The sequence below is a fragment of the Eubalaena glacialis genome, chromosome 3 (assembly GCF_028564815.1).
Source record: "Eubalaena glacialis isolate mEubGla1 chromosome 3, mEubGla1.1.hap2.+ XY, whole genome shotgun sequence".
Classification (NCBI taxonomy): domain Eukaryota; kingdom Metazoa; phylum Chordata; class Mammalia; order Artiodactyla; family Balaenidae; genus Eubalaena; species Eubalaena glacialis.
This window is the reverse complement of record NC_083718.1, coordinates 98,385,297-98,403,343: the sequence shown is the minus strand read 5'-3', so window position 1 is coordinate 98,403,343 and position 18,047 is coordinate 98,385,297. Positions and strand designations below refer to the sequence as shown.

General features: G+C 51.2%; 2 protein-coding genes across 4 annotated transcripts; both read right to left on the bottom strand.

Annotated features, from left to right (window-relative positions):
- Window positions 1-1,724: 1,724 nt before the first annotated feature.
- On the bottom strand, window positions 1,725-5,184 carry LOC133088331 (glutathione S-transferase Mu 3). Of its 3 annotated transcripts, XM_061186211.1 has the most exons (8): window positions 5,074-5,184; window positions 4,598-4,673; window positions 4,193-4,257; window positions 3,050-3,131; window positions 2,872-2,972; window positions 2,652-2,747; window positions 2,452-2,562; window positions 1,733-2,152 (listed from the first exon to the last, which is right to left on the bottom strand). In XM_061186211.1, exons 1-8 carry the CDS (start codon window positions 5,119-5,121, stop codon window positions 2,054-2,056), a joined length of 678 nt encoding a protein of 225 aa, XP_061042194.1. In that variant the 5' UTR covers window positions 5,122-5,184; the 3' UTR covers window positions 1,733-2,053. The 3 variants fall into 3 exon arrangements, with proteins under 3 accessions (XP_061042195.1, XP_061042196.1, XP_061042194.1); XM_061186212.1 differs by lacking the exon at window positions 2,452-2,562 and having other exon boundaries at window positions 1,725-2,152; XM_061186213.1 differs by lacking the exon at window positions 4,193-4,257 and having other exon boundaries at window positions 1,725-2,152; window positions 5,074-5,081.
- Window positions 5,185-7,516: 2,332 nt separating this feature from the next.
- EPS8L3 (EPS8 signaling adaptor L3) lies at window positions 7,517-17,796 on the bottom strand. The gene is given in 18 exon segments (XM_061186210.1): window positions 7,517-7,587; window positions 7,839-7,971; window positions 8,256-8,333; window positions 8,638-8,766; window positions 8,952-9,135; window positions 9,638-9,672; window positions 9,907-9,988; window positions 13,002-13,150; window positions 13,471-13,545; window positions 13,790-13,851; window positions 13,937-14,069; window positions 14,332-14,447; window positions 14,535-14,674; window positions 15,090-15,145; window positions 15,234-15,383; window positions 15,668-15,826; window positions 17,543-17,607; window positions 17,766-17,796. Coding segments are annotated over 18 exon segments (1,848 nt in total).
- Between the last annotated feature and the right edge of the window lie 251 nt (window positions 17,797-18,047).

The following is an 18,047-nucleotide window of genomic DNA, read 5'->3' as shown; positions in this document are numbered from 1 at the left end:
AGCTATACCAATTCACAAGTTCACCAGCAAGAAATCCTTATCAATTTCCCAAGCTTTGCCAACACTTCACAAACTTTAAATTTGTTCAGCTGAAAAATGGTCCTCTTACTGGTATAATTTGCAGTTTATTGGATTATAAACATTTTTTAAACTTTCTTTGGCCATCAATATTTCTATTTCCATAAATCATCTGTTCATAGATTTTTGTCCATTTTTAAAAAACTGAGTTGCCTCCAAATGAGGTATCACCTCACACCAGTCATAATGGCCATGATCAAAAAGTCTACAAATAATAAACGCTGGCGAGGATGTGAGGAAGAGGGAACCCTCCTACACTGAAGGTGGGAATGTAAATTGGTGCAGCCTCTATGGAGAACAGTACGAAGGTTCCTCAAAAAACTAAAAATAAAGTTACCATATGATCCAGCAATCCCACTCCTGCGCATATATCCAGAAAAGACGAAAACTCTAATTCAAAAAGATACATGCACCCCAATGTTCATAGCAGCACTATTTACAACACCTAAGACATGGAAGCAACCTAAATGTCCACTGAAAGATGAATGGATAAAGAAGATGTGGTAATACAGACACAATAGAATATTACTCAGCCATAAAAAAGAATGAAATAATACCATTTGCAGCAACATGGATGGACCTAGAGATTATCATACGAAGTGAAGTAAGTCAGACAAAGACATGTATATCATTTATATGTGGAATCTAAAAAAAGATACAAATGAACATATTTACAAAACAGCAACAGACTCACAGACAGAGAAAATAAACTTATGGTTACCAAAGTGGAAAGGCGGTGGCAGGGGATAAATTAGGAGTTTGGGATTAACAGACACTCACTAGTATATATAAAATAAACAGTAAGGACTTACTGTATAGCATAGGGAACTATATTCAATTAAAAAAAAAAACCCTGAGTTGCCTTAATGATTTGAGTTCTTTATATAGTCTCTATACTGGTCCTTTATCTCACTTGTCATTTCATTTTGTCCCAAAAAATTTTTACGTGGAATAATGTTGAATTTGTAAATCTTTCCTTTTATAGCTTTTTAAAATGTCTTAGAGAAATGTTTCCTACCCTATGATCACAAACATTCATACATTTTCATTAATACTTCTAGAGCTTTGTGTTTAACATTGGGCCTTAAACTCCAGATGACTTAATTTTAGTGAATGGTATGAAGTATGGGTCTATTATTATTATTTTTAATAAATTTATTTATTTTTATTTATTATTTTTGGCTGTGTTGGGTCTTCGTTGCTGCGTGCGACCTTTCTCTAGTTGTGGTGAGCGGGGGCTACTCTTTGTTGCGGTGCGCAGGCTTCTCATTGCGGTGGCTTCTCTTGTTGCGGAGCACGGGCTCTAGAACGCACAGGCTTCAGTAGATGCAGTGTGTGAGCTCAGTAGTCGTGGCTCACGGGCTCTAGAGCGCAGGCTCAGTAGTTGTGGCACACGGGCTTAGTTGCTCCGTGGAATGTGGGATCTTCCCGGACCAGGGCTCGGACCCATGTCCCCTGTATTGGCAGGCGGATTCTTAACCACTGCGCCACCAGGGAAGCCCAGGGTCTATTATTTTTAATTGCTAAGTAACTGTCCCACTCCTATACATTGGTTAGTCTACCAGTTTGAAATATCATCTTTATCACATATATAAGGGTCTGTTTCTGAACTCCAGTTCTGTTGAGTTCATAGTACCACACAGTTTTACTTATCTTCACCAGGTCTTCACAGGGGCTCTAGTCTCATTTAACACACTTGTCATCTACAGCTGTGCAATCTCACCTTTATTTCTAGTACTCTGAAGGGCTGGGCAAGAACCTCTAGCCCTTAAACTCAGGTGTGGGGTGGGGGAATGTCAACGTTGCAGTGATTGAAATAACATGTCCTTACTCTCCTTTGGCCTTTACTCCCAAGAGACATCCAGCTGGACACCAGTAGCCTCAGTGCTATTTATTGAAAAGAGCAGAGAAGAGAAAGTACAGGTCCCCTAGGGACAGGATGGAACAAAACAAGCAGTGCAAGTATGCCTCCTGCTCAGCATATTCTCTTGTTGCCCCACTGGGCCATCTTGTTGTTGATGGGCATCTTAAGGAAGCGGTCAGACTGCATGTAGGCAGCTATTTTCTCCAAGGCCTGAAGGAAAAGCACACCAAACCTTATAAAGACTCTAACCCAGCCAAAAGACCCATTCCAAAACAGCAACACTCACATGCTGCCTGACTCCACCCCCAAGCCGCTCACCCCTGCCATTTCTTGTAGACAGTGCCTTCAAGGTATAGAAGCCAGGGCCTTCCCAAGACTTAAAGGCTTAGAGGTGTCCAACCTTGATCCCTTTAGGCAAAAGCTGGTGTTGGGCAAGAATCTACCACAATGGGGTCCCTCGGGGCCCGGGGGAGTCTGTTTTTGTAAGAGAAAGGTACAGGGAGCATCACCTCAAAACGGCACATGAAAGCCTTCAGATTTGGAAATTCATCCAGGCACTTGGGCTCAAAGATATGGTTCTGATCTAACACATCATAGGTGAGGAAATCCACAAAGGTGAGCTAGAGGGACGATAAGATCATCAGGTCTGGGGAGTTCATTAACACCTGCAGAGATAGAAAGGGATCCCCTCCTTTTCCTTTCTTCCTACCTTTTCCCCTGCAAACCATGAGTATTTTCCCAGGAACAAGGAGAACTGTTTCAGTTGTCCAGGTAGCTGTTCCAAGTACCGAGGCTTCAGTTTTTCCTGGGAGAGAGGTAAAAGGGAAAGTGAGACTAGCTGTCATCATCTGTATGCGAATGGAGCAGAATTAACCCTTGGGTTCCTAAATGCTCCTTTTTCTTGATGCCTTCCTGCTAAGGAAACTCACGTGGTCAGGGTTGTAGCAGAGTTGTATCAGTTGCATGCGAAAATCCATTATTTGGTTCTCCATCATGTCCACTCGAATCTTTTCTTCTTCAGTCTCACCACCTGTAGGCCAAACTGTCATGTGGCCTTATCCACCCCCAGGTGAGCAGCCCTCACCTCACCAGCCCTACCCCACTCACACATATTGTGCTTGCGGGCGATATAGCGCAAGATGGCGTTGCTCTGGGTGATCTTGTTCTTACCGTCCATGAGATAGGGCAGCTGGAAGGAAAAGGACAGGCCAAATGAACGACCCGACTCTCTCTTGCCTACCTGCCTCTCTCTCCTAGGAAAGATAAGACTTGCAGGGAAGTGAACAGTAGAGAGAAGATGCTGTGTCAGGAGAAAGAAGAGAGTAAGTAAAAGTTAGTAACTGGGTCCGCACCTGATTCTAGACAGGGGTGCTTAATCTGTGTGTGTATGTGTGTGAGTGTGTATGCGTATGTGCACGCCATGGACACTTTCTTTTTTTTTTTTTTAAATTATTTATTTTTGGCTGTATTGGGTCTTCGTTGCTGCACGCGGGCTTCCCTTAGTTGTGTCTAGCGGGGGCTACTCTTCGTTGCAGTGTGTGGGCTTCTCATTGCGGTGGCTTCTCTTGTTTTGGAGCACGGGCTCTAGGCATGCGGGCTTCGGTAGTTGTGGCACATGGGCTCTAGAGCACAGGCTCAGTAGTTGTGGCCCACGCGCTTAGTTGCTCCGCGGCATGTGGGATCTTCCCAGACCAGGGCTCGAACCCATGTCCCCTGCATTGACAGGCGGATTCTTAACCACTGCGCCACCTGGGAAGCCCTGGACCCTTTCTTAGAATAAGGTTTTTAAATGCATAAAGCAAATTACATATATTTACACGATTTATATAATATTAAAAGAACAAAATTGTAAGAGCAATATGTGTCTATGAATGCATTAAATAACAAGAGATAATAACTATCATACTTTCAAATTATGATAAGTGCAAGTAATATTTATAATATCTACAACACATTAATATAATACAAAAATATCCATTTTCTACTAGTGACAAAGTCACAGGCATGGCTAATAATCAAGGTCACTGATTGCCTATACTCACAACAGAAGGAATTGTTAACTTTTAGTTAGTAGTTAGTGGAAATAAAAATGTAATTTTTTCTCCATCCAAGTTCAAGGACCCCTGAATTCTATCTATTCTATCCAGGTTAAGAGCCCATATTCTAGATCCCCCTAGAATAGAGAGGAAAAGAGCAAGGATATACTTGAAGGCCTTCCCTTCTGTACCCTCTTCTCCTAAAGCCACCTACGTTAGGAAAGTCCAGGTCTAGTTTGAATTTCATATCCAGCCACTGGCTTTTATCATAGTCAGGAGCTGTAAGAGAGAGAATGAAGTGGTATCCAACCTCCTTAATATCCGACCTGAGAAGAGTGGAAAGATCTAAAGACACACCCGAATTCCAATACCTCACATACCTAGGCCCCCAAAGCTTAACCATTACTCATAAAGTGTTAAGACAGGGTTGGGCTATGGCAGAGGGAGAATCCCCAGCTCTCTCCCCACACTGGACACAGCAGAGAGCTCCCAGGTGATTAGGGCAGAAGTCCCACCCGACCTCGTCGTGATGCCACCCTCAGGGCAGAAGAAGACAGGGACAGTTGGAGGGCCTGCTCGGCTTAGCGCGGCGTCGCGCTGGCACCCAGAGGGGCATTACCTTCCCCGCACGTGTATCTTTTCTCTTCATAGGCTGTATCCGTGAACTCCAGGAGCATGCGGATGGCATGCGCCAGCTGGGGAGTAAAAAAGCTCCCCGTCAGCATCTGCACAGCTCCCAACGGCACCCCCCAAACCCCGCCCGCCAATGCCCCCGCCCCCTTCCGGCCCAGGGTTGCCCAGACGCTGCATCCCGCCGAGGGGGTAGTTAAGCGGCTCCTGAGACCTACCCCGTTGGGCTTGCTGCCCTCAGCCCCTCTCCCCCAGGCCAGCGTGTCCAGAGGCGGGGCAGGGGTCGGCCTCCGCGGCCCGGGAGCTCGGCTGGGGCCGGCCGCGCAGCGTTAAACGTCGCGGCGTAGGAGGTTTGGCCCCCGAGTAGAACCCCCCCTTCTCTCGGAGACCACTGACCGTGAGCCCCCGGCCACCTCCGCGTCCGTCTACCAGACCGAGCGGCTTGGCAATTGAGACGGCACTCACCCCGCGAATATCCCAGTAACCCAGAATCATGGTCGACTTCGACGACATTTCGATGCTGCGTGCGTGCCTTCGCAGACTGGGGGGAATAGATGGCCAACGGGAGGGGCTTTATACCCGACGTAAGTAGGTGGCACCAACGTGCGCGCCTGACTCCGCCCCCACCGTCGTCTTCCCCTCCCTCCGAGTTACGCCTGGCCACGCGCATGCGCGACTTCTGCAGTCCCTGGGGTTGGGGGCGGACCATCCCCGGGCTAGGCAGGGGAGGAGAGTGACCGGGACCTGGGTTTGGGTCTCTGCATTCTCCACGCGTGAAGCCGAACTGTGTTTGTTTACTAGTGCTAATTAGGGTGGGAGGAGCCCTAACAGCCTAGGCGGTGAGGGCCCTGGTTACCCTGGGAGAGTGCGATTCATGCCATAAATATTTATCTAGCGGGGGGTGGAGGGTTTGGGGGGAGGTGGGCAAGAACCAGGAGGGGACTGAGACTGACCACCAGGGAATCTCTATCTTTGGCGTGTGCATTGAGGGTGGATGGGGAGGAGTTCGGAGCTGCTCGTTAGGCGTCTGGCCTGGCCTCTACAGCACAGCCACTTAGAACACAGAGCCCCTGTGTTCTAAGACGCCCTAGCCTGGGTTTGGGAACTCACATTTCCCCCTTAGTTTGGCTGAAGCAAAGATGAGGCTTTTTAAAAGGACAGTTCACTAAAAGAAGAAAGGAAAAAGTACAAACACATTGGGACAGACGCATTTATAACGCCTGGATTTCTCCTCCTAAGATAACAGGCCAGTCACAAATTAACTTGGGTGTAAGACTAACACGGAACACCTATGATATGCTAGTCAATAGTCTAGGTATTTCACGTATGTTACTAATTTATTGCAATTTAAGCTTCACAACAACTTTGTGAAGTAGGTTTTATGCCCATTAAGATTATTGAGGCCTGGAGAGGTTGGGTGAGTTGCCTTCCTAGGTTCAAGTTTCCATGGGTGGCCTGGGATTCAAACCTAGGTCTGTCAGCCCAATTTGTGCTAGTTCCTTTGCGCTTGCATAGCCAGACAGTCTCACCTCATCTCAGTCCTTGCTAGGAAATCTGGGGAGCATACTTTTTTTATCTGGTTCTGGAGGGTTTCCCTGTTTCTAGGACTCCTTCAGCTCCATGAAGCCCCAGAAGGCAATGTGTCAATATCTCCTCTCCCCGTTGCCCCAAATTAACTTTTCTGGTTAACTTTTGCCCTTGACAGTCAAACCTTAAGGGTCTCACTTTTGTTCTATTTTGTGAGGGAAAATGTTTGCTTTCTTATTCAGTGTTACCAGCTAAGAGAGATGATTTTCTGAGGCCAGGAACTTGAGGGGATGACATAGGCAGTCGAAAAATACAATATTCTGGCAGTGTTAGGGTCATGAACAAATTCAATTAAGAGAGACTAAGGGAACATCTTAAGGGCCCTTAATCCATAAGTACATCAAGCCTTATCTGTAGACTAAATCAATGAAAGTGCAACCTCTGTTTTGTAGGGAGGGCAGTCTGTGACAGTTCTGAGATTAAAGAAGGCTATGCATACTAAATATTAGAAGCCACAGACAGTCCAGGCTCTTCACTTAACGTTTGAGAGAAAAGGAAGCCAGAGAGTGAAACGACTTGCCAGAGTTCACACAGGCAGTCCAATGTTCCAGTCCAGTGTTCCCTATGCTCTGCCACTAAGGAGACAAGCTGGGGAGGGGGCTCAAAGTTAGCTCACCGAACAGGTGGGGACAAAAGTATTAGAAGAGAAAGTTGCCAAGTAGAGCGTGGAGCACCTGACATGCTTCTTTTAGTGCGTCTCTGGATCATCAGCCAGTATGGCTGATCAAAACCTACCACTGTCAACCCCGGTACTCCTTGCTCCTGTGAAGTGCTGTGCCCTCAACTGTGCTGGGTGCCTTGGAATATACTGGAAGAAATGTACACAGAAGGATAAAGATGTCGAGTATAGCCTTATTTTGGAGTTTGTTTAGAAAGTAAGGAGAGCTTGGACCATAATTCTCAAATTCTGGCTCAGCTCCAGTGAATTCCCACTCACATTCAAATAGTCTGGCCCAGTGATGGATGTAGGGCTGCTGCTGTTTCATGCCCAGTGTCCCAGCTCTTCCTGACTCTCTGCCTTTGGCCTCCATCAGGGCCAGAGGAAGCTGCAAGAGAGGCGCATGACAAGCTTGAAGATACTTTTATTGGGGAGGAGTGGGGCTAAACAGAGTCCTGACAAACCTAGGCTTAAGTGGTCCAGGCTCAGGAAAGAGATGCAATAAATAGGTGGCAACTGGGGAGAGCTCTCAGCACAGCAAGAAGGGGCACTATTTGTCTCAACCTCTGGGCTTGCTCATCTTCTTTGCTGTGTGAGCTGGGGTATGGGGTTCGCTGCAACCTGGGGGCCTGAAAGAAGAATTCTCGGGGCTCTAAAGAGTTATCAGATCCGCCATCTTGCTTGTGAGAAAGTCTTGGTCTTGGAGGTGTTTGAGTTGCTGCCTAAGGGTTCATCTGAGGAAAGAGAAGGTTGAGGTGAGGCTGGTGGCAGGTGAGGGACCCCAGAGCTGACGCCAACAATCAGCTAGGAGCTTCAAGGCATGCCTGAGCACATGAAATCAAGCCCCTGGGGGACTGGCCTGTGGCCAGACCTGACACATTGAGTGCCACCCCAGGGTTGGGGCTGCTGGCTTGTCCACCTGACACTCTCACTCAGGGATCATCCCACATTTCCAGCGGGGGTCAGGATCCCAGGGTGGCCTCACCCCCAGCATCCTTCTGACAGCCTCCAGCCGTGCCAGGACCTGTGGGGCCTCCTGGGGACACAGCATCTGTAGCTCCCCAGGTCTCATGTGAAGCAGCTGGCGCCCCGTCATGGACCCGAGTGTCTTCACCGTGCTGGGAACAGAAACAGCAGAAACTGTCAGTGGTGGGGCGGAAGGACCCAGGCCTGGGTGTCTGGGTGGAGAAGGGGCTGTTTGGGCTTGGAGACTGGGGTGACAGAAGAATGCACAGAAAGGGTATCTGGAGGTCAGGGAGTAAGAGAAACATATTGGCTGAAACTAATTTCATAGCTCCTGAGGTTGAAGGGAGAAGTGCCCTGGAAGAGACTCTTGTGATGGGGAGGGGTGCCTGATTATTATCTGAGACCTTTACAGAGGTAAAGCCATGGGACTTGGCACTCACACAATGGAGAAGTTCTCTGCCCGCAGCCAGGCTGTGACCTCCTCGGGCCTTGAGCTAAGTCGAAGCCCTGGAGCCTAGAATCAGGGGAAGTGGTGGTCAGAGGCCATTTCATCTCAGAGCCACCTACAGCCACCATCATCTGGGTCCCTTCTCTGGGCTGCCATCAGATCACTTGTCTCACTCCATGGTTCGCTTGTCTGATAGGCACAAGGCTTGTTCTCTGCTCTGGTCCCACGAATAAACTCAGGATACAGTAAGTGTGTGATAATACTGATTAAGTTGAACCGGGACCATCTCCTCCACTTGTCACTGGATCCTCCCTGCCCCCACCTCTGACTCAGGCTTTATAGCTTCTGAATAGTCTAGGCTGGGTAGTACCCGAGGGGGCGACTCGCTCTGGCTTCCAGGGAACCCCGACTGCAGGGGCTCCAGGATGTTGCTGGGGATGTAGCCACTCCGTCCCACTTCATTCTTCACCAGCCACCACCGCTTGCTCTGGTCCAGAACCTGCCAAGAGTCACTCCAGCAGTGACCCGAGCCTCTGTCCGACCAGCCTTACCCCTCCCCGACCAGGCCTTCTCCCTCCTGGCCCTTCCCCACCTTCCCTCTCCCTCTCTAGGCCACCCACTCCATGCTCCCAGCAGCTCTCACCAACCACCACCTCCTTTTATCAGCTCAAGCCCATGCCTCACCTCCAGTACCTCTCCCTGGACCACAGTCAGTTCCCGTGGGTTCCTAGCTTCAAACTCATATAAGACTTGCATTTTCAGGGCTGGCTTGACAGGTCCGGGTCTGGAGGGCACTGGGTGGGGTCCATGGTTGTGTGTCTCCTCTTGAGCAAAGTGCAAGTTGCTCCCTAACATAGGGCTTCCCCCACTACCCCCAGAGACAGAGTCAGGATGGCTGGAGAGTGGGGCCTCAGAGACTGGGCCCCTGTTTCAGCCCCAGAGCCCCAGATATCCCCCCCTTGGAGTCTAACGGTGACTTTTGGGCTTCCACAGATTTTGAGGGCAGGTCCTTGTTAGGTGGGCTTGGAGTGTGGGTTTCTACAAGCAGAAGGCGTCTGAAATGTTGATTTCTCAAGACTCTTCCAGCAGTGGAATTTTCTGTATCTGAGCTCTCCTTTGAGCACTTAATACTCAAGCTCTGGGAAATCAGAGGTATGTGTGGGGAGTATTGAAAGAAGAAGGGGTTGGAGCCTAGGAAGGTAAAAAACTGCCTTTTCACCCAAGGTAGGGGAGGGGTGTGCCTGTACATGTACGTGCCTGGCTGAAAGAGAGCCCAGAGGTCAGTGACATGTAGAGTCCACAGATCCACAGGATCAGCCCTGTCCCTCCCTCCCCAGAACCATATGGTCCTGACTAAACCCAGGGCATACCGGAGGGAAGTAGAGTCTTGGTATCTTGAAGGTACCTGTAGGGGCAGAACAGAGTAAGAGCAGGATGTCAGCCAGCGTGGTGGTAAGGAGGTGGGGTGTGAGACCACAGACCCACCTGCACACAGCTGCCTCATATCCCCTCACCTGTCTGCCCACCACACAGAACCCACCTACCACTTTGGTGTCATGTGACCATGGTTTGGACTGAGATAGTGGAAACCAGCCAGAGACTAGGGCTTGGAATAGGATCTGTGCTAAGCTCCCCTTACCTCGTAGGAAGGTTCTGGAATCTGCCAACCATCATAGAATGTGGGTTGGTAGGGCAGGGGCTCACCGCCTGTCCAGTTGGCCCTGGGGAAAGAACAAGACTGAGTCCACTCTGTGCCAGGCTGTGGGATGTGGAGAGGGCGGAGATGACAGGGCCTAGCCTGGGGAATCTTCTAGGTAGTGGAGGACGTGGCCCACGTGCACTGATCAAAGGCCCCAGGACACCCACATAGGAGCGAACAGCTAAGCATGTACAAATCCCACAGTGCAGGTATCCGTGGGCCAGCCTCACCTCGGCCCGTGAAAGTGCAGACATATCAACACCAGAAGAGCTGAGTACTTATCTCACTGATGGGGGGTTTGAATGAAAGTGGTAGAACCGCAGAGCGTTAGGGCTGGAAGACCCCCGCGGGGTCTAACTGGTTATAGTTCCCCAGCAGCAGATCTCTTTCTTTCTAGCGGGTTAGTATGTGGAACTCCCCCTTGTGATCACAGCAGAGCGCTCTGGCTGGCTCTAGGGTGGGAGCTGGTACTTGCCACTCAGCCTCCCCCTCACCCATTGCCTAGCACGCAGGAGGAGCAGCACAGTTTGTGGTCTCCAGTCATGCTCTGCTTGCCGGCCTGGGGAATGCCAAGTCCCCTCTTCGAGGAAGTCCCCTCCCTACCTCTCGGAGGCAGAGGTGAATGCTTCCTCTTTGCACTGCTGCTGAACTCCAGACACCCTGGATTATTGCTCCTCTCACGCTGAGTTGCACATGATTCTCACATGTCTGTGTTTCTTACTTATGTTGAACTCCTTGAGAGCTGTATCCATAGTACAGTGCATGGGATACAGGAGGCAGCTAATTTATTCAACGGGGACAAGTAAATTATTCTCCCTTCTGAATCTTTTTTATTGGTTCCTTTTCTTTGCCCTAAAAACATGCTCAAGTCTTCCCTTGACTCTGTTACTGTGCCTTTTAAGCTGTCATTCTATTATCTTTGTCCAGTTTTTTGAGGATGTGTCCATATGCCCTGCCTACATTTCCTTACATCTGGTTCTTTCATTATTCCTTGCAACCTGACTTTTACCTCTGCCATTACTCTGTTGAAACTAGTTCTTCTGAAGTCCTGATAATCTCCTGACTGCCAGATCCAATGGCCTTGTATGGTCTATATCCTTCTGGATTACCACAGAATTTAGTGTTATTTATAGTTTTGGGTCAATTTGCCTAAAATCAAATAACCTGAATAAAATTTACCTGAAATTTAACTATTTTGAGAGTTTTTACAACTCTTTAGTTTTTCTATTTTCTGTGTTTCTGCCTTTCATTTCATTCATCCGTTCATTTTTGGTTACTTTAAGAAATGAGAAAACATCTTAGGCCACATCTGACTTAATTTTATATTTAAAATAATAAACAGAGACAGAAAATAGAATAGAGGTTACCAGGGGCTGGGAAAAGAGAGGAATGGGTACAGAGTTTTGGTTGATTGTTTAATGGGTACAGAGTTTCTGTTTGGGATGCTGAAAAATTTCTGGAAATGGATAGTGGTGATGGTTGCACAACATTGTTAATGTACTTAATGGCATTGAATTATACACTTAAAAATAGTTTAATTAACTTTTATCCTATGTATATTCTACCACAATAAAAGAAATTGATTACATTAAGTTATAATTTATGGCTTTAGATGAATTGGACACAAAAATCCTTTAATGGGGCTGAATTGGAAAAAAAAACTGCTCATTAGGCAAAAGAATCCTAGAACCACTGGTTTTTTTCCCAGTTGATTTCTCTTTCTAAAACCCTCTTCTTGGACTTCCCTGTTGGCACAGTGGTTAAGAATCCACCTGCCAATGCAGGGGACACGGGTTCAATCCCTGGTCCGGAAAGATCCCACGTGCCGTGGAGCAACTAAGCCCGTGCACCATAACTACTGAGCCTGCGCTCTAGAGCCCGCGAGCCACAACTACTGAGCCCACGTGCCACAACTACGGAAGCCTGCACGCCTAGAGCCTGTGCTCCGCAACAAGAGAAGCAAACCGCAATGAGAAGCCCGCGCACCGCAATGAAGAGTAGCCCCCGCTCGCTGCAACTAGAGAAAGCCTGCATGTAGCAACGAAGACCCAACACAGCCAAAAATAAATAAATAAATTTATATAAAAAAACCCAACCCTCTTCTCTCTTGGTTTTCATGCTTCTGCTTTTTTGTTTCTCCTTTTAGCTCTCTGGAATTTCTCTTTGTCTCCTTAACCCTGTTTCCTTTCACCACCTTGAAGTTTCCCCAGGCCCTTCTCTCATGGGGAGAGCAGACCATGCTTGTTAAAGTGAGCTCTGGGGCTCCCACTGCAGTGCTTACCTCCAGGTGGCCCCAACTATCACTTCTGTACTGACTGTTCTCAAATTCTTGTAGCCAGGTCGGACCTCTCCCCCAAAGCCCAGGCCACCCTGTCTCTGCGAAGGTTCCACTGACACCTCAGCTCAGCATATCCAAGCTGGTTTCATCCTCCTCTCCCCACAGCTCTCATCAATTTGGCCTTGCCGCCCAACTGCCCATCTCACGGTTCCACCCGCGTGGAATATCTCTTTCTCTCTTAGCTCCTTGGCTGGTGGGTTGCAACTCTTATTGATGTTACATTTGCAGCATCTCTTATGTCAGTAATGTTAAAATCTGGGCGGGAATTGAGACAGAGTTTTCACTTTGTCCTTGACAAAAATGAGAAAAACTTTAGTAGAAGGTTGCCAACTCTCCTTCCTTGGGAAGAATTGTTCTTTTTTTCTGAAATAATGCTTTCCTTCAGTGGTGGGTGATGGTAAGTGGTGGTTTTGTTTTGTTTTGTTTTGTTTTCATTGTTTGTACTTAGCCTAATTAAAAGTTGGACACTCCAGGTAGAGTCCTTCAATTTGTTTTGAGATATTTCATAGAATAGAGGTTACCAGGGCCTGGGGAGTGGGAGGAATGGGTACAGAGTTTTGTTTAATTGTTTAATGGGTACAGAATTTCTGTTTGTTTTAAGACACAATGTAGACCCTGCCACCTCCTGCCCTGTGTGTCCTGCCCTATGCCCCCATGTCCCTTGCCTCTGATTCATTCAGGCTTTGTCGTCACTTACTGGCTGGTGGTCCAGGCTACGCCCAGCCCCTTCCAGAGGTTACTCTCAGGTGGGCTTAGACAGGACTGCAGCAGGTCAATGGCCTCGGTGGTGAGGAGGGGTGAGATCACTTGGGCTGCTAGGCCAGGCTCAGGGCACTGCTCCAGGATCTGGGGAGGGACAGAAGGTTTCAGGAACTCTGGGCTCTTGCAGGGCCAGACAGGAGTGGGAAAGGGCCCGGGGTCCCTGGCTTCCCACTTTTGCAATACCACGTTGCCCCAGGCCTGCTCCTTCCTGCCCCCATTGGTGTCCTTGGGGTCAAGGACAGTGCATAGTGGGGATGGTGTCTTGGGGTCAAGGAGAAGAATGTGCTGGGGTGAGCAAGGGGCAGACCCACAGACTCCCTCTGCCCCCTACCTCCCACCCTGGCCTCTGTCTCATCTTAACTTCAGCAGGTCCCTCTGCACCACCCTCTCCTCCCCCGACTCACGGAGTTCAGAGTTTGGAAGAGGAGGTGTACGAACTCAGGGCCGCTTGTATCCTGCAGCATCATGGCCAGCTTTCCCTGAGGACACAAGGCGAAGCCTGTTACCACCCTTCCTGCCACCCTACCTTCACCAGGACCCCAGGGCCCCATTGTTCTGGGCCTTGATGGGGAGCCTGGCATTTCTCCAAAAGTCCCAAGGGTGGGGAGGGGTGGTTCCAGGGGAGAAGCTGGAGAAGCTTGGGATGTCCATGAGACAAGAGAGGAGGGGACTGCTGAGGTGGGGTGGGGGGAAGGGCTGGGGAACTTGTGGGGAGCCACATACCAGGAGGTTGAAGCTGTACTTGATCTTCTGGAAGCAGTCGATGTAATGTGCCTCTGTTATCCCTATAGAGAGAAGTGGGAAGGTGGCGAGTCGCAGATCATCCCAAGACTCTCCCCCCACTCCTCTCCCCTGGCCCTCAGCACTCACCCCCCTGATTCTTTATCTTTTTCTTCATCTTTTTCTTCCCCTGTCTCTTCTTCTTACGACTGGTGTTTGACTGGGCCTCCTTCAGCTTTGTCATGAATAGCTCGATGTCACTTAGGATGTGGTTCAGCACCTCCTGGACCCCAAACAACCCATGGCCTGAGTGGGCAGTTAGGCCCACCCTGGAACTCACAACCCTGACCCCCCCGCCACCTCCTACCACAAGCCTGAGCCTCAGGCCCAGCCCAGGGTCTGACCAAGGCTCCGTGTCCCTCCTCAGCCCAGGCCCTGCCTTGGTCACCCTGGCACCTGGCTCGTTGGGGTGAGGGAGATGACTGGTGTCCTCCCTTGGGCCAGGACCAAAAATCCTCAACGAGCCCAAGACAATCTGCAGTTACCTTATCCCGTTCTGGGTCCCCGGGGGATGGGGACCTCCTCGAAGGAGGCAAAGTGAAGGCACTTGACTTTTGGATGCTGGAGTGGTGTGGCAGGGGCCTTGGGGTTGGCGGTGTGTCTGCAATGGAAGGGGACCATGGCCCAGAACTTCTTTGATCTTTGATGGGAATCCTCTCCTCCCACTGGCCCCCATGCCCAAACTTACTGTGCTCTGGGGTCATCCAGTGGTGCTGTTCTGGAAGGGGTCTGCACTCCAGAGGAGGTACCTGCTCCTTAGGGATCGGCCTTTCCAGGAGAGGCCCCCTGTATCTGTCCTGACCTGGGCGAAGGGCTCCAAATCGGGGTCTGTGAGCACATGGTGGGGACACAGCTTTGACAGGGTTCTTGGGACAGAGGCACTGCCCACCCTTCTGCCCCAGGACCCGAGGGTACCACTCCCTCTCTCCAGGAGCTCGACCAGCCCTGCTCCCTGGTCTCCATCTGAACCCTTCCCTGACTCTTCCCTGCCTCATCTGCCTGCTCTCTGGGACCAGTTCGTCCCACGTCAGACTCCGAGGCCAGCCTCCAGAGTTCCCTGGGCCCAGCCCCAGCCCCTTCCCCATGCCCATCTGTGCCGTATTTCAGCCTGGCCCCTCCCCAGGTCAATGCCTATGTTATTGGGCCACAGGCTCCTGGGCTCCCCCAGATGTAGGGCAGGGTCTGGCCCACCCAGACCTGAGCTCTGAGGTCCTGCAGGTGGGCTGGGGCAGAGGCTGCCTACCTTTGCTCTAGCTCCTCCTCCAGAGCCTTCTGCAGGCTGGTCTTCAGTCGCTCTGCCTGCAGGAAGCAGCAGTCAGACAGGCTGGGGATGGGGGGTCGGGGAGGAGTGGGGGCGTGATAGTTGTTGGATTCCACACCTACTCACCCCCACTTCCTGGCACTGGAAAAGCAGAATGCTAGTGGCTCGCAGACCTGAATCCTGCACAGTGATGGACAGGACAGAGTTGTAGGAGCAGGTGTTGAGTGCCACGTCCATGACCTTGATGCTGTCCAGGCAGTAAGATTCCAGTTCCTCCTGGGCCAGGCAGAGAGGTCAGCTGTGAGGTCACTGAGAGCCAGGCTGACTCCTGGGAGCTCCTGACCTGGGTTGCTCCACCCTTCTAGTGGTCTGGGGTGGGGCATCGTCTCCCCTGACCCTGTGCCTCTGTCCCCCGTTTCTTCCTAGTCCTGGGTATGTATTGTGTATGGGAAGGGGTGGTTGCCGTGTGGGACATGGATCGATGGTGTTCATGCCTGGTGCTTGCTTTCCCACGCCCTGGGTCAGCTATGATCCCTTGCGGGGAATGGTGGGAGGCTGACCTTTGTCTCGATGTCCAGCAGCTGGAGCCAGCCATCCCTGACCTGCAGGAGCAAGTCCTGGCTCCACACCCGGCCCTGAGCATCCATTTCCTGCAGCTTTTGCAGGGCATCCTTGGGCTCCTGGACTCTCTGCGTCCCCAGCTTACATGTCAGCAGGTGCTGAGGGGAGAGGAGGAGATGCAGGACTCGGAGAAGGTTTGGAGAAGGGGATCACAGGTGGGAATGAGCAGGGCTGGGGGCTGGGGGAAAGGCAGCAGAGGGGGAAGACATGTCCCTGGCCTCCTTGTTGGGAAGTGCCAGGCAATCCCTATAAAGCAAACTTCAAGGGCCAGTGTGAGGGCCAGAGGCAGTCAGGCTAGGATTGGGCCCCCAAGTCAGGGTCTGATGGGCTGTAGGAGGGGGTTTAGGACTCTGGAGGAAGGACAGTCATGGCCTTTAACAGTCCAGGCCAGCTGAGGGGGCTAGATCATGGTAGATGTGGGCTTCAACTACCCAACAAATAAGTCTGAACCTCTCTGGGTGGGATATATATAGGATGCTCAAATTCTGTCCCTGGCTTCCTCTGCCCTCTTTGGAATCACCATCCCAGCCTGGTCCATCTCCTCCCTGACCTAGCGTTCCTGTCTCCATGCCTTTCCTCATGCTGTTCCCCATGCCCAGAAGGCGCGTCCCACTTCTGCTAATCCATCACCTCCCAGTCTCTCAGGAAGAAGTCAAGCCCCCCTTCTCCCTGATTCTTGCTTGGAGAGGTCCATACTGACCTCTGTCTCCACTCAGGCCCTTGCCCCCTGCTATCTCCTTGAGGAGACCCCTCCCTTCTCCTATCCAAACACTGCCTTCACAGGTCGCAGTCCTGCCCCTCACCCTCCCCTCTAGGCCCTTGTTGGGGGGAGGTCGTCCGCTTCCTGCCCCTTGATCCCACAACGCTGTCCTCTGCATAGCTCCCAGCTCCTCTCCCTGTTCACATGGCTGGCATATCCAGGAACTCTGACATCATGAGCAAATGCCCTGGCATCCTGGACATGCCTCCTCTTGCTCTTGCCTGCTAGAACTAACCGAAGCCAATTCCTAACCCCCATCCCTCCATGAAGCCCAGTGCTCCTGGGCCCAACCCAGCTGGCTGGGGGGCCCTGACCTCTGCCGCCCTCTGGAGCCTCCAGACAGTTGCTCCAGCATCCCTCGCTGCTTCTTCTGCTTCTTCTCCGGGAGGGCCCTAAATCTGCTGCTGCCCAGGGGCGGTTTCTACCCCAGACCTTCGACCTGACCTGGTGTCTTCTCTTCTCTGCCACACCCTTCCAGTCTGAGCTTTCGCTGTGGTGTCAGCAACTCTCCAGGCAACTAGATGTGGCAGAGCCAGTGTTGTCTTCCCAAGCAGGGCCAGAGCTTCCATTGTAGGCCCTAAGCTGCGCAGGCCTGCCCGGGGAGCTCAAGCCCAGAAAGCTCCGCTCTCAGACAGTGGTCCTTTCAAGTCCTCACACAGGGACCGCTAACCTCTCACATTCCTTCCTCCAGCTGTGCCAGATCCTGGGCAAAGAGCAGTTTCCTGGGGCAGGGGGTGGACTGGGAGACAGGGGGGGGATGGGGTGGCGGCAGGTGCCTCCTGACCCGTCCCCCTGCTGCTTGTTCCTGCCCGGGGATAGGACGTCCAACACCTCAGCCTCTAGCCTGGCCTTCCCTGCCCATCTTCCTTCCCCACATTTAGCAGATGCTCAGTTAGGCTTGCTGGACCCGAACCCACCTGCTCTGACTGGGTCAGGCCATTGGCTTCTGTGGCAGAGACTTATCTCAGATGTCTGGTTTTTTTGTCAGGGCGGTGGACACATGGGAAAACTTGGGTTGAATCAGGAAACTGTCTGGGGCCCCTGGGTTACTCACCTCCACCCTGAGCTGCAGGTGGGTGGGCTCTGAGGTGAGATTCTGCAAGTACTCCTTCCGGTGCACTGCCGTGGCACAAAGCAAGGGCGTGGGGCCAGAAGAAGGAGGTGAGACATATACAGCAATAGGGGGCGGTGAGCATGGTGAGGGAGAGAAGGGAGGGCAGGGGGTTCAGGGAGCTCAGTGGGAGGGAAGGGGAGAGGGCACTGGAGGGACAGCTTACAGTAAATGGCTCTGCTGCTGGGCCGGGACATGTTGACGCTGCTGAGATGACGCCCTAGAACCCAAAATGAATGGAAGAGACAGCAATCAGGGCTGGGGAGAGGGATACCGGGGCAGAGCTGGGCGGGAGAGCTGCTGTTGCAGCCCATCCCTGACCTGGGTCTGAGGCTTGGACCACAGGTCTTTCTGGATCCTTCTCCAGACGTACCCTCTGCTGAGGAGCCCTCCATCTTGGCTGGGCCTTGGAGGCCCCCAGGCAGGCTCCCAGTTTCCCATTATTTGG

Coding starts and splice junctions, on each gene's coding strand:
- LOC133088331 (XM_061186211.1), bottom strand. CDS start 5,121: ATGTCGTCGAAGTCGACCATGATTCTGGGTTACTGGGATATTCGCGGG. Junction 4,674..5,073: donor GTTACTGGGATATTCGCGGG/GTGAGTGCCGTC, acceptor TTTACTCCCCAG/CTGGCGCATGCCATCCGCAT. Junction 2,153..2,451: donor CTTTCATGTGCCGTTTTGAG/GTGATGCTCCCT, acceptor CTTTTCCTTCAG/GCCTTGGAGAAAATAGCTGC.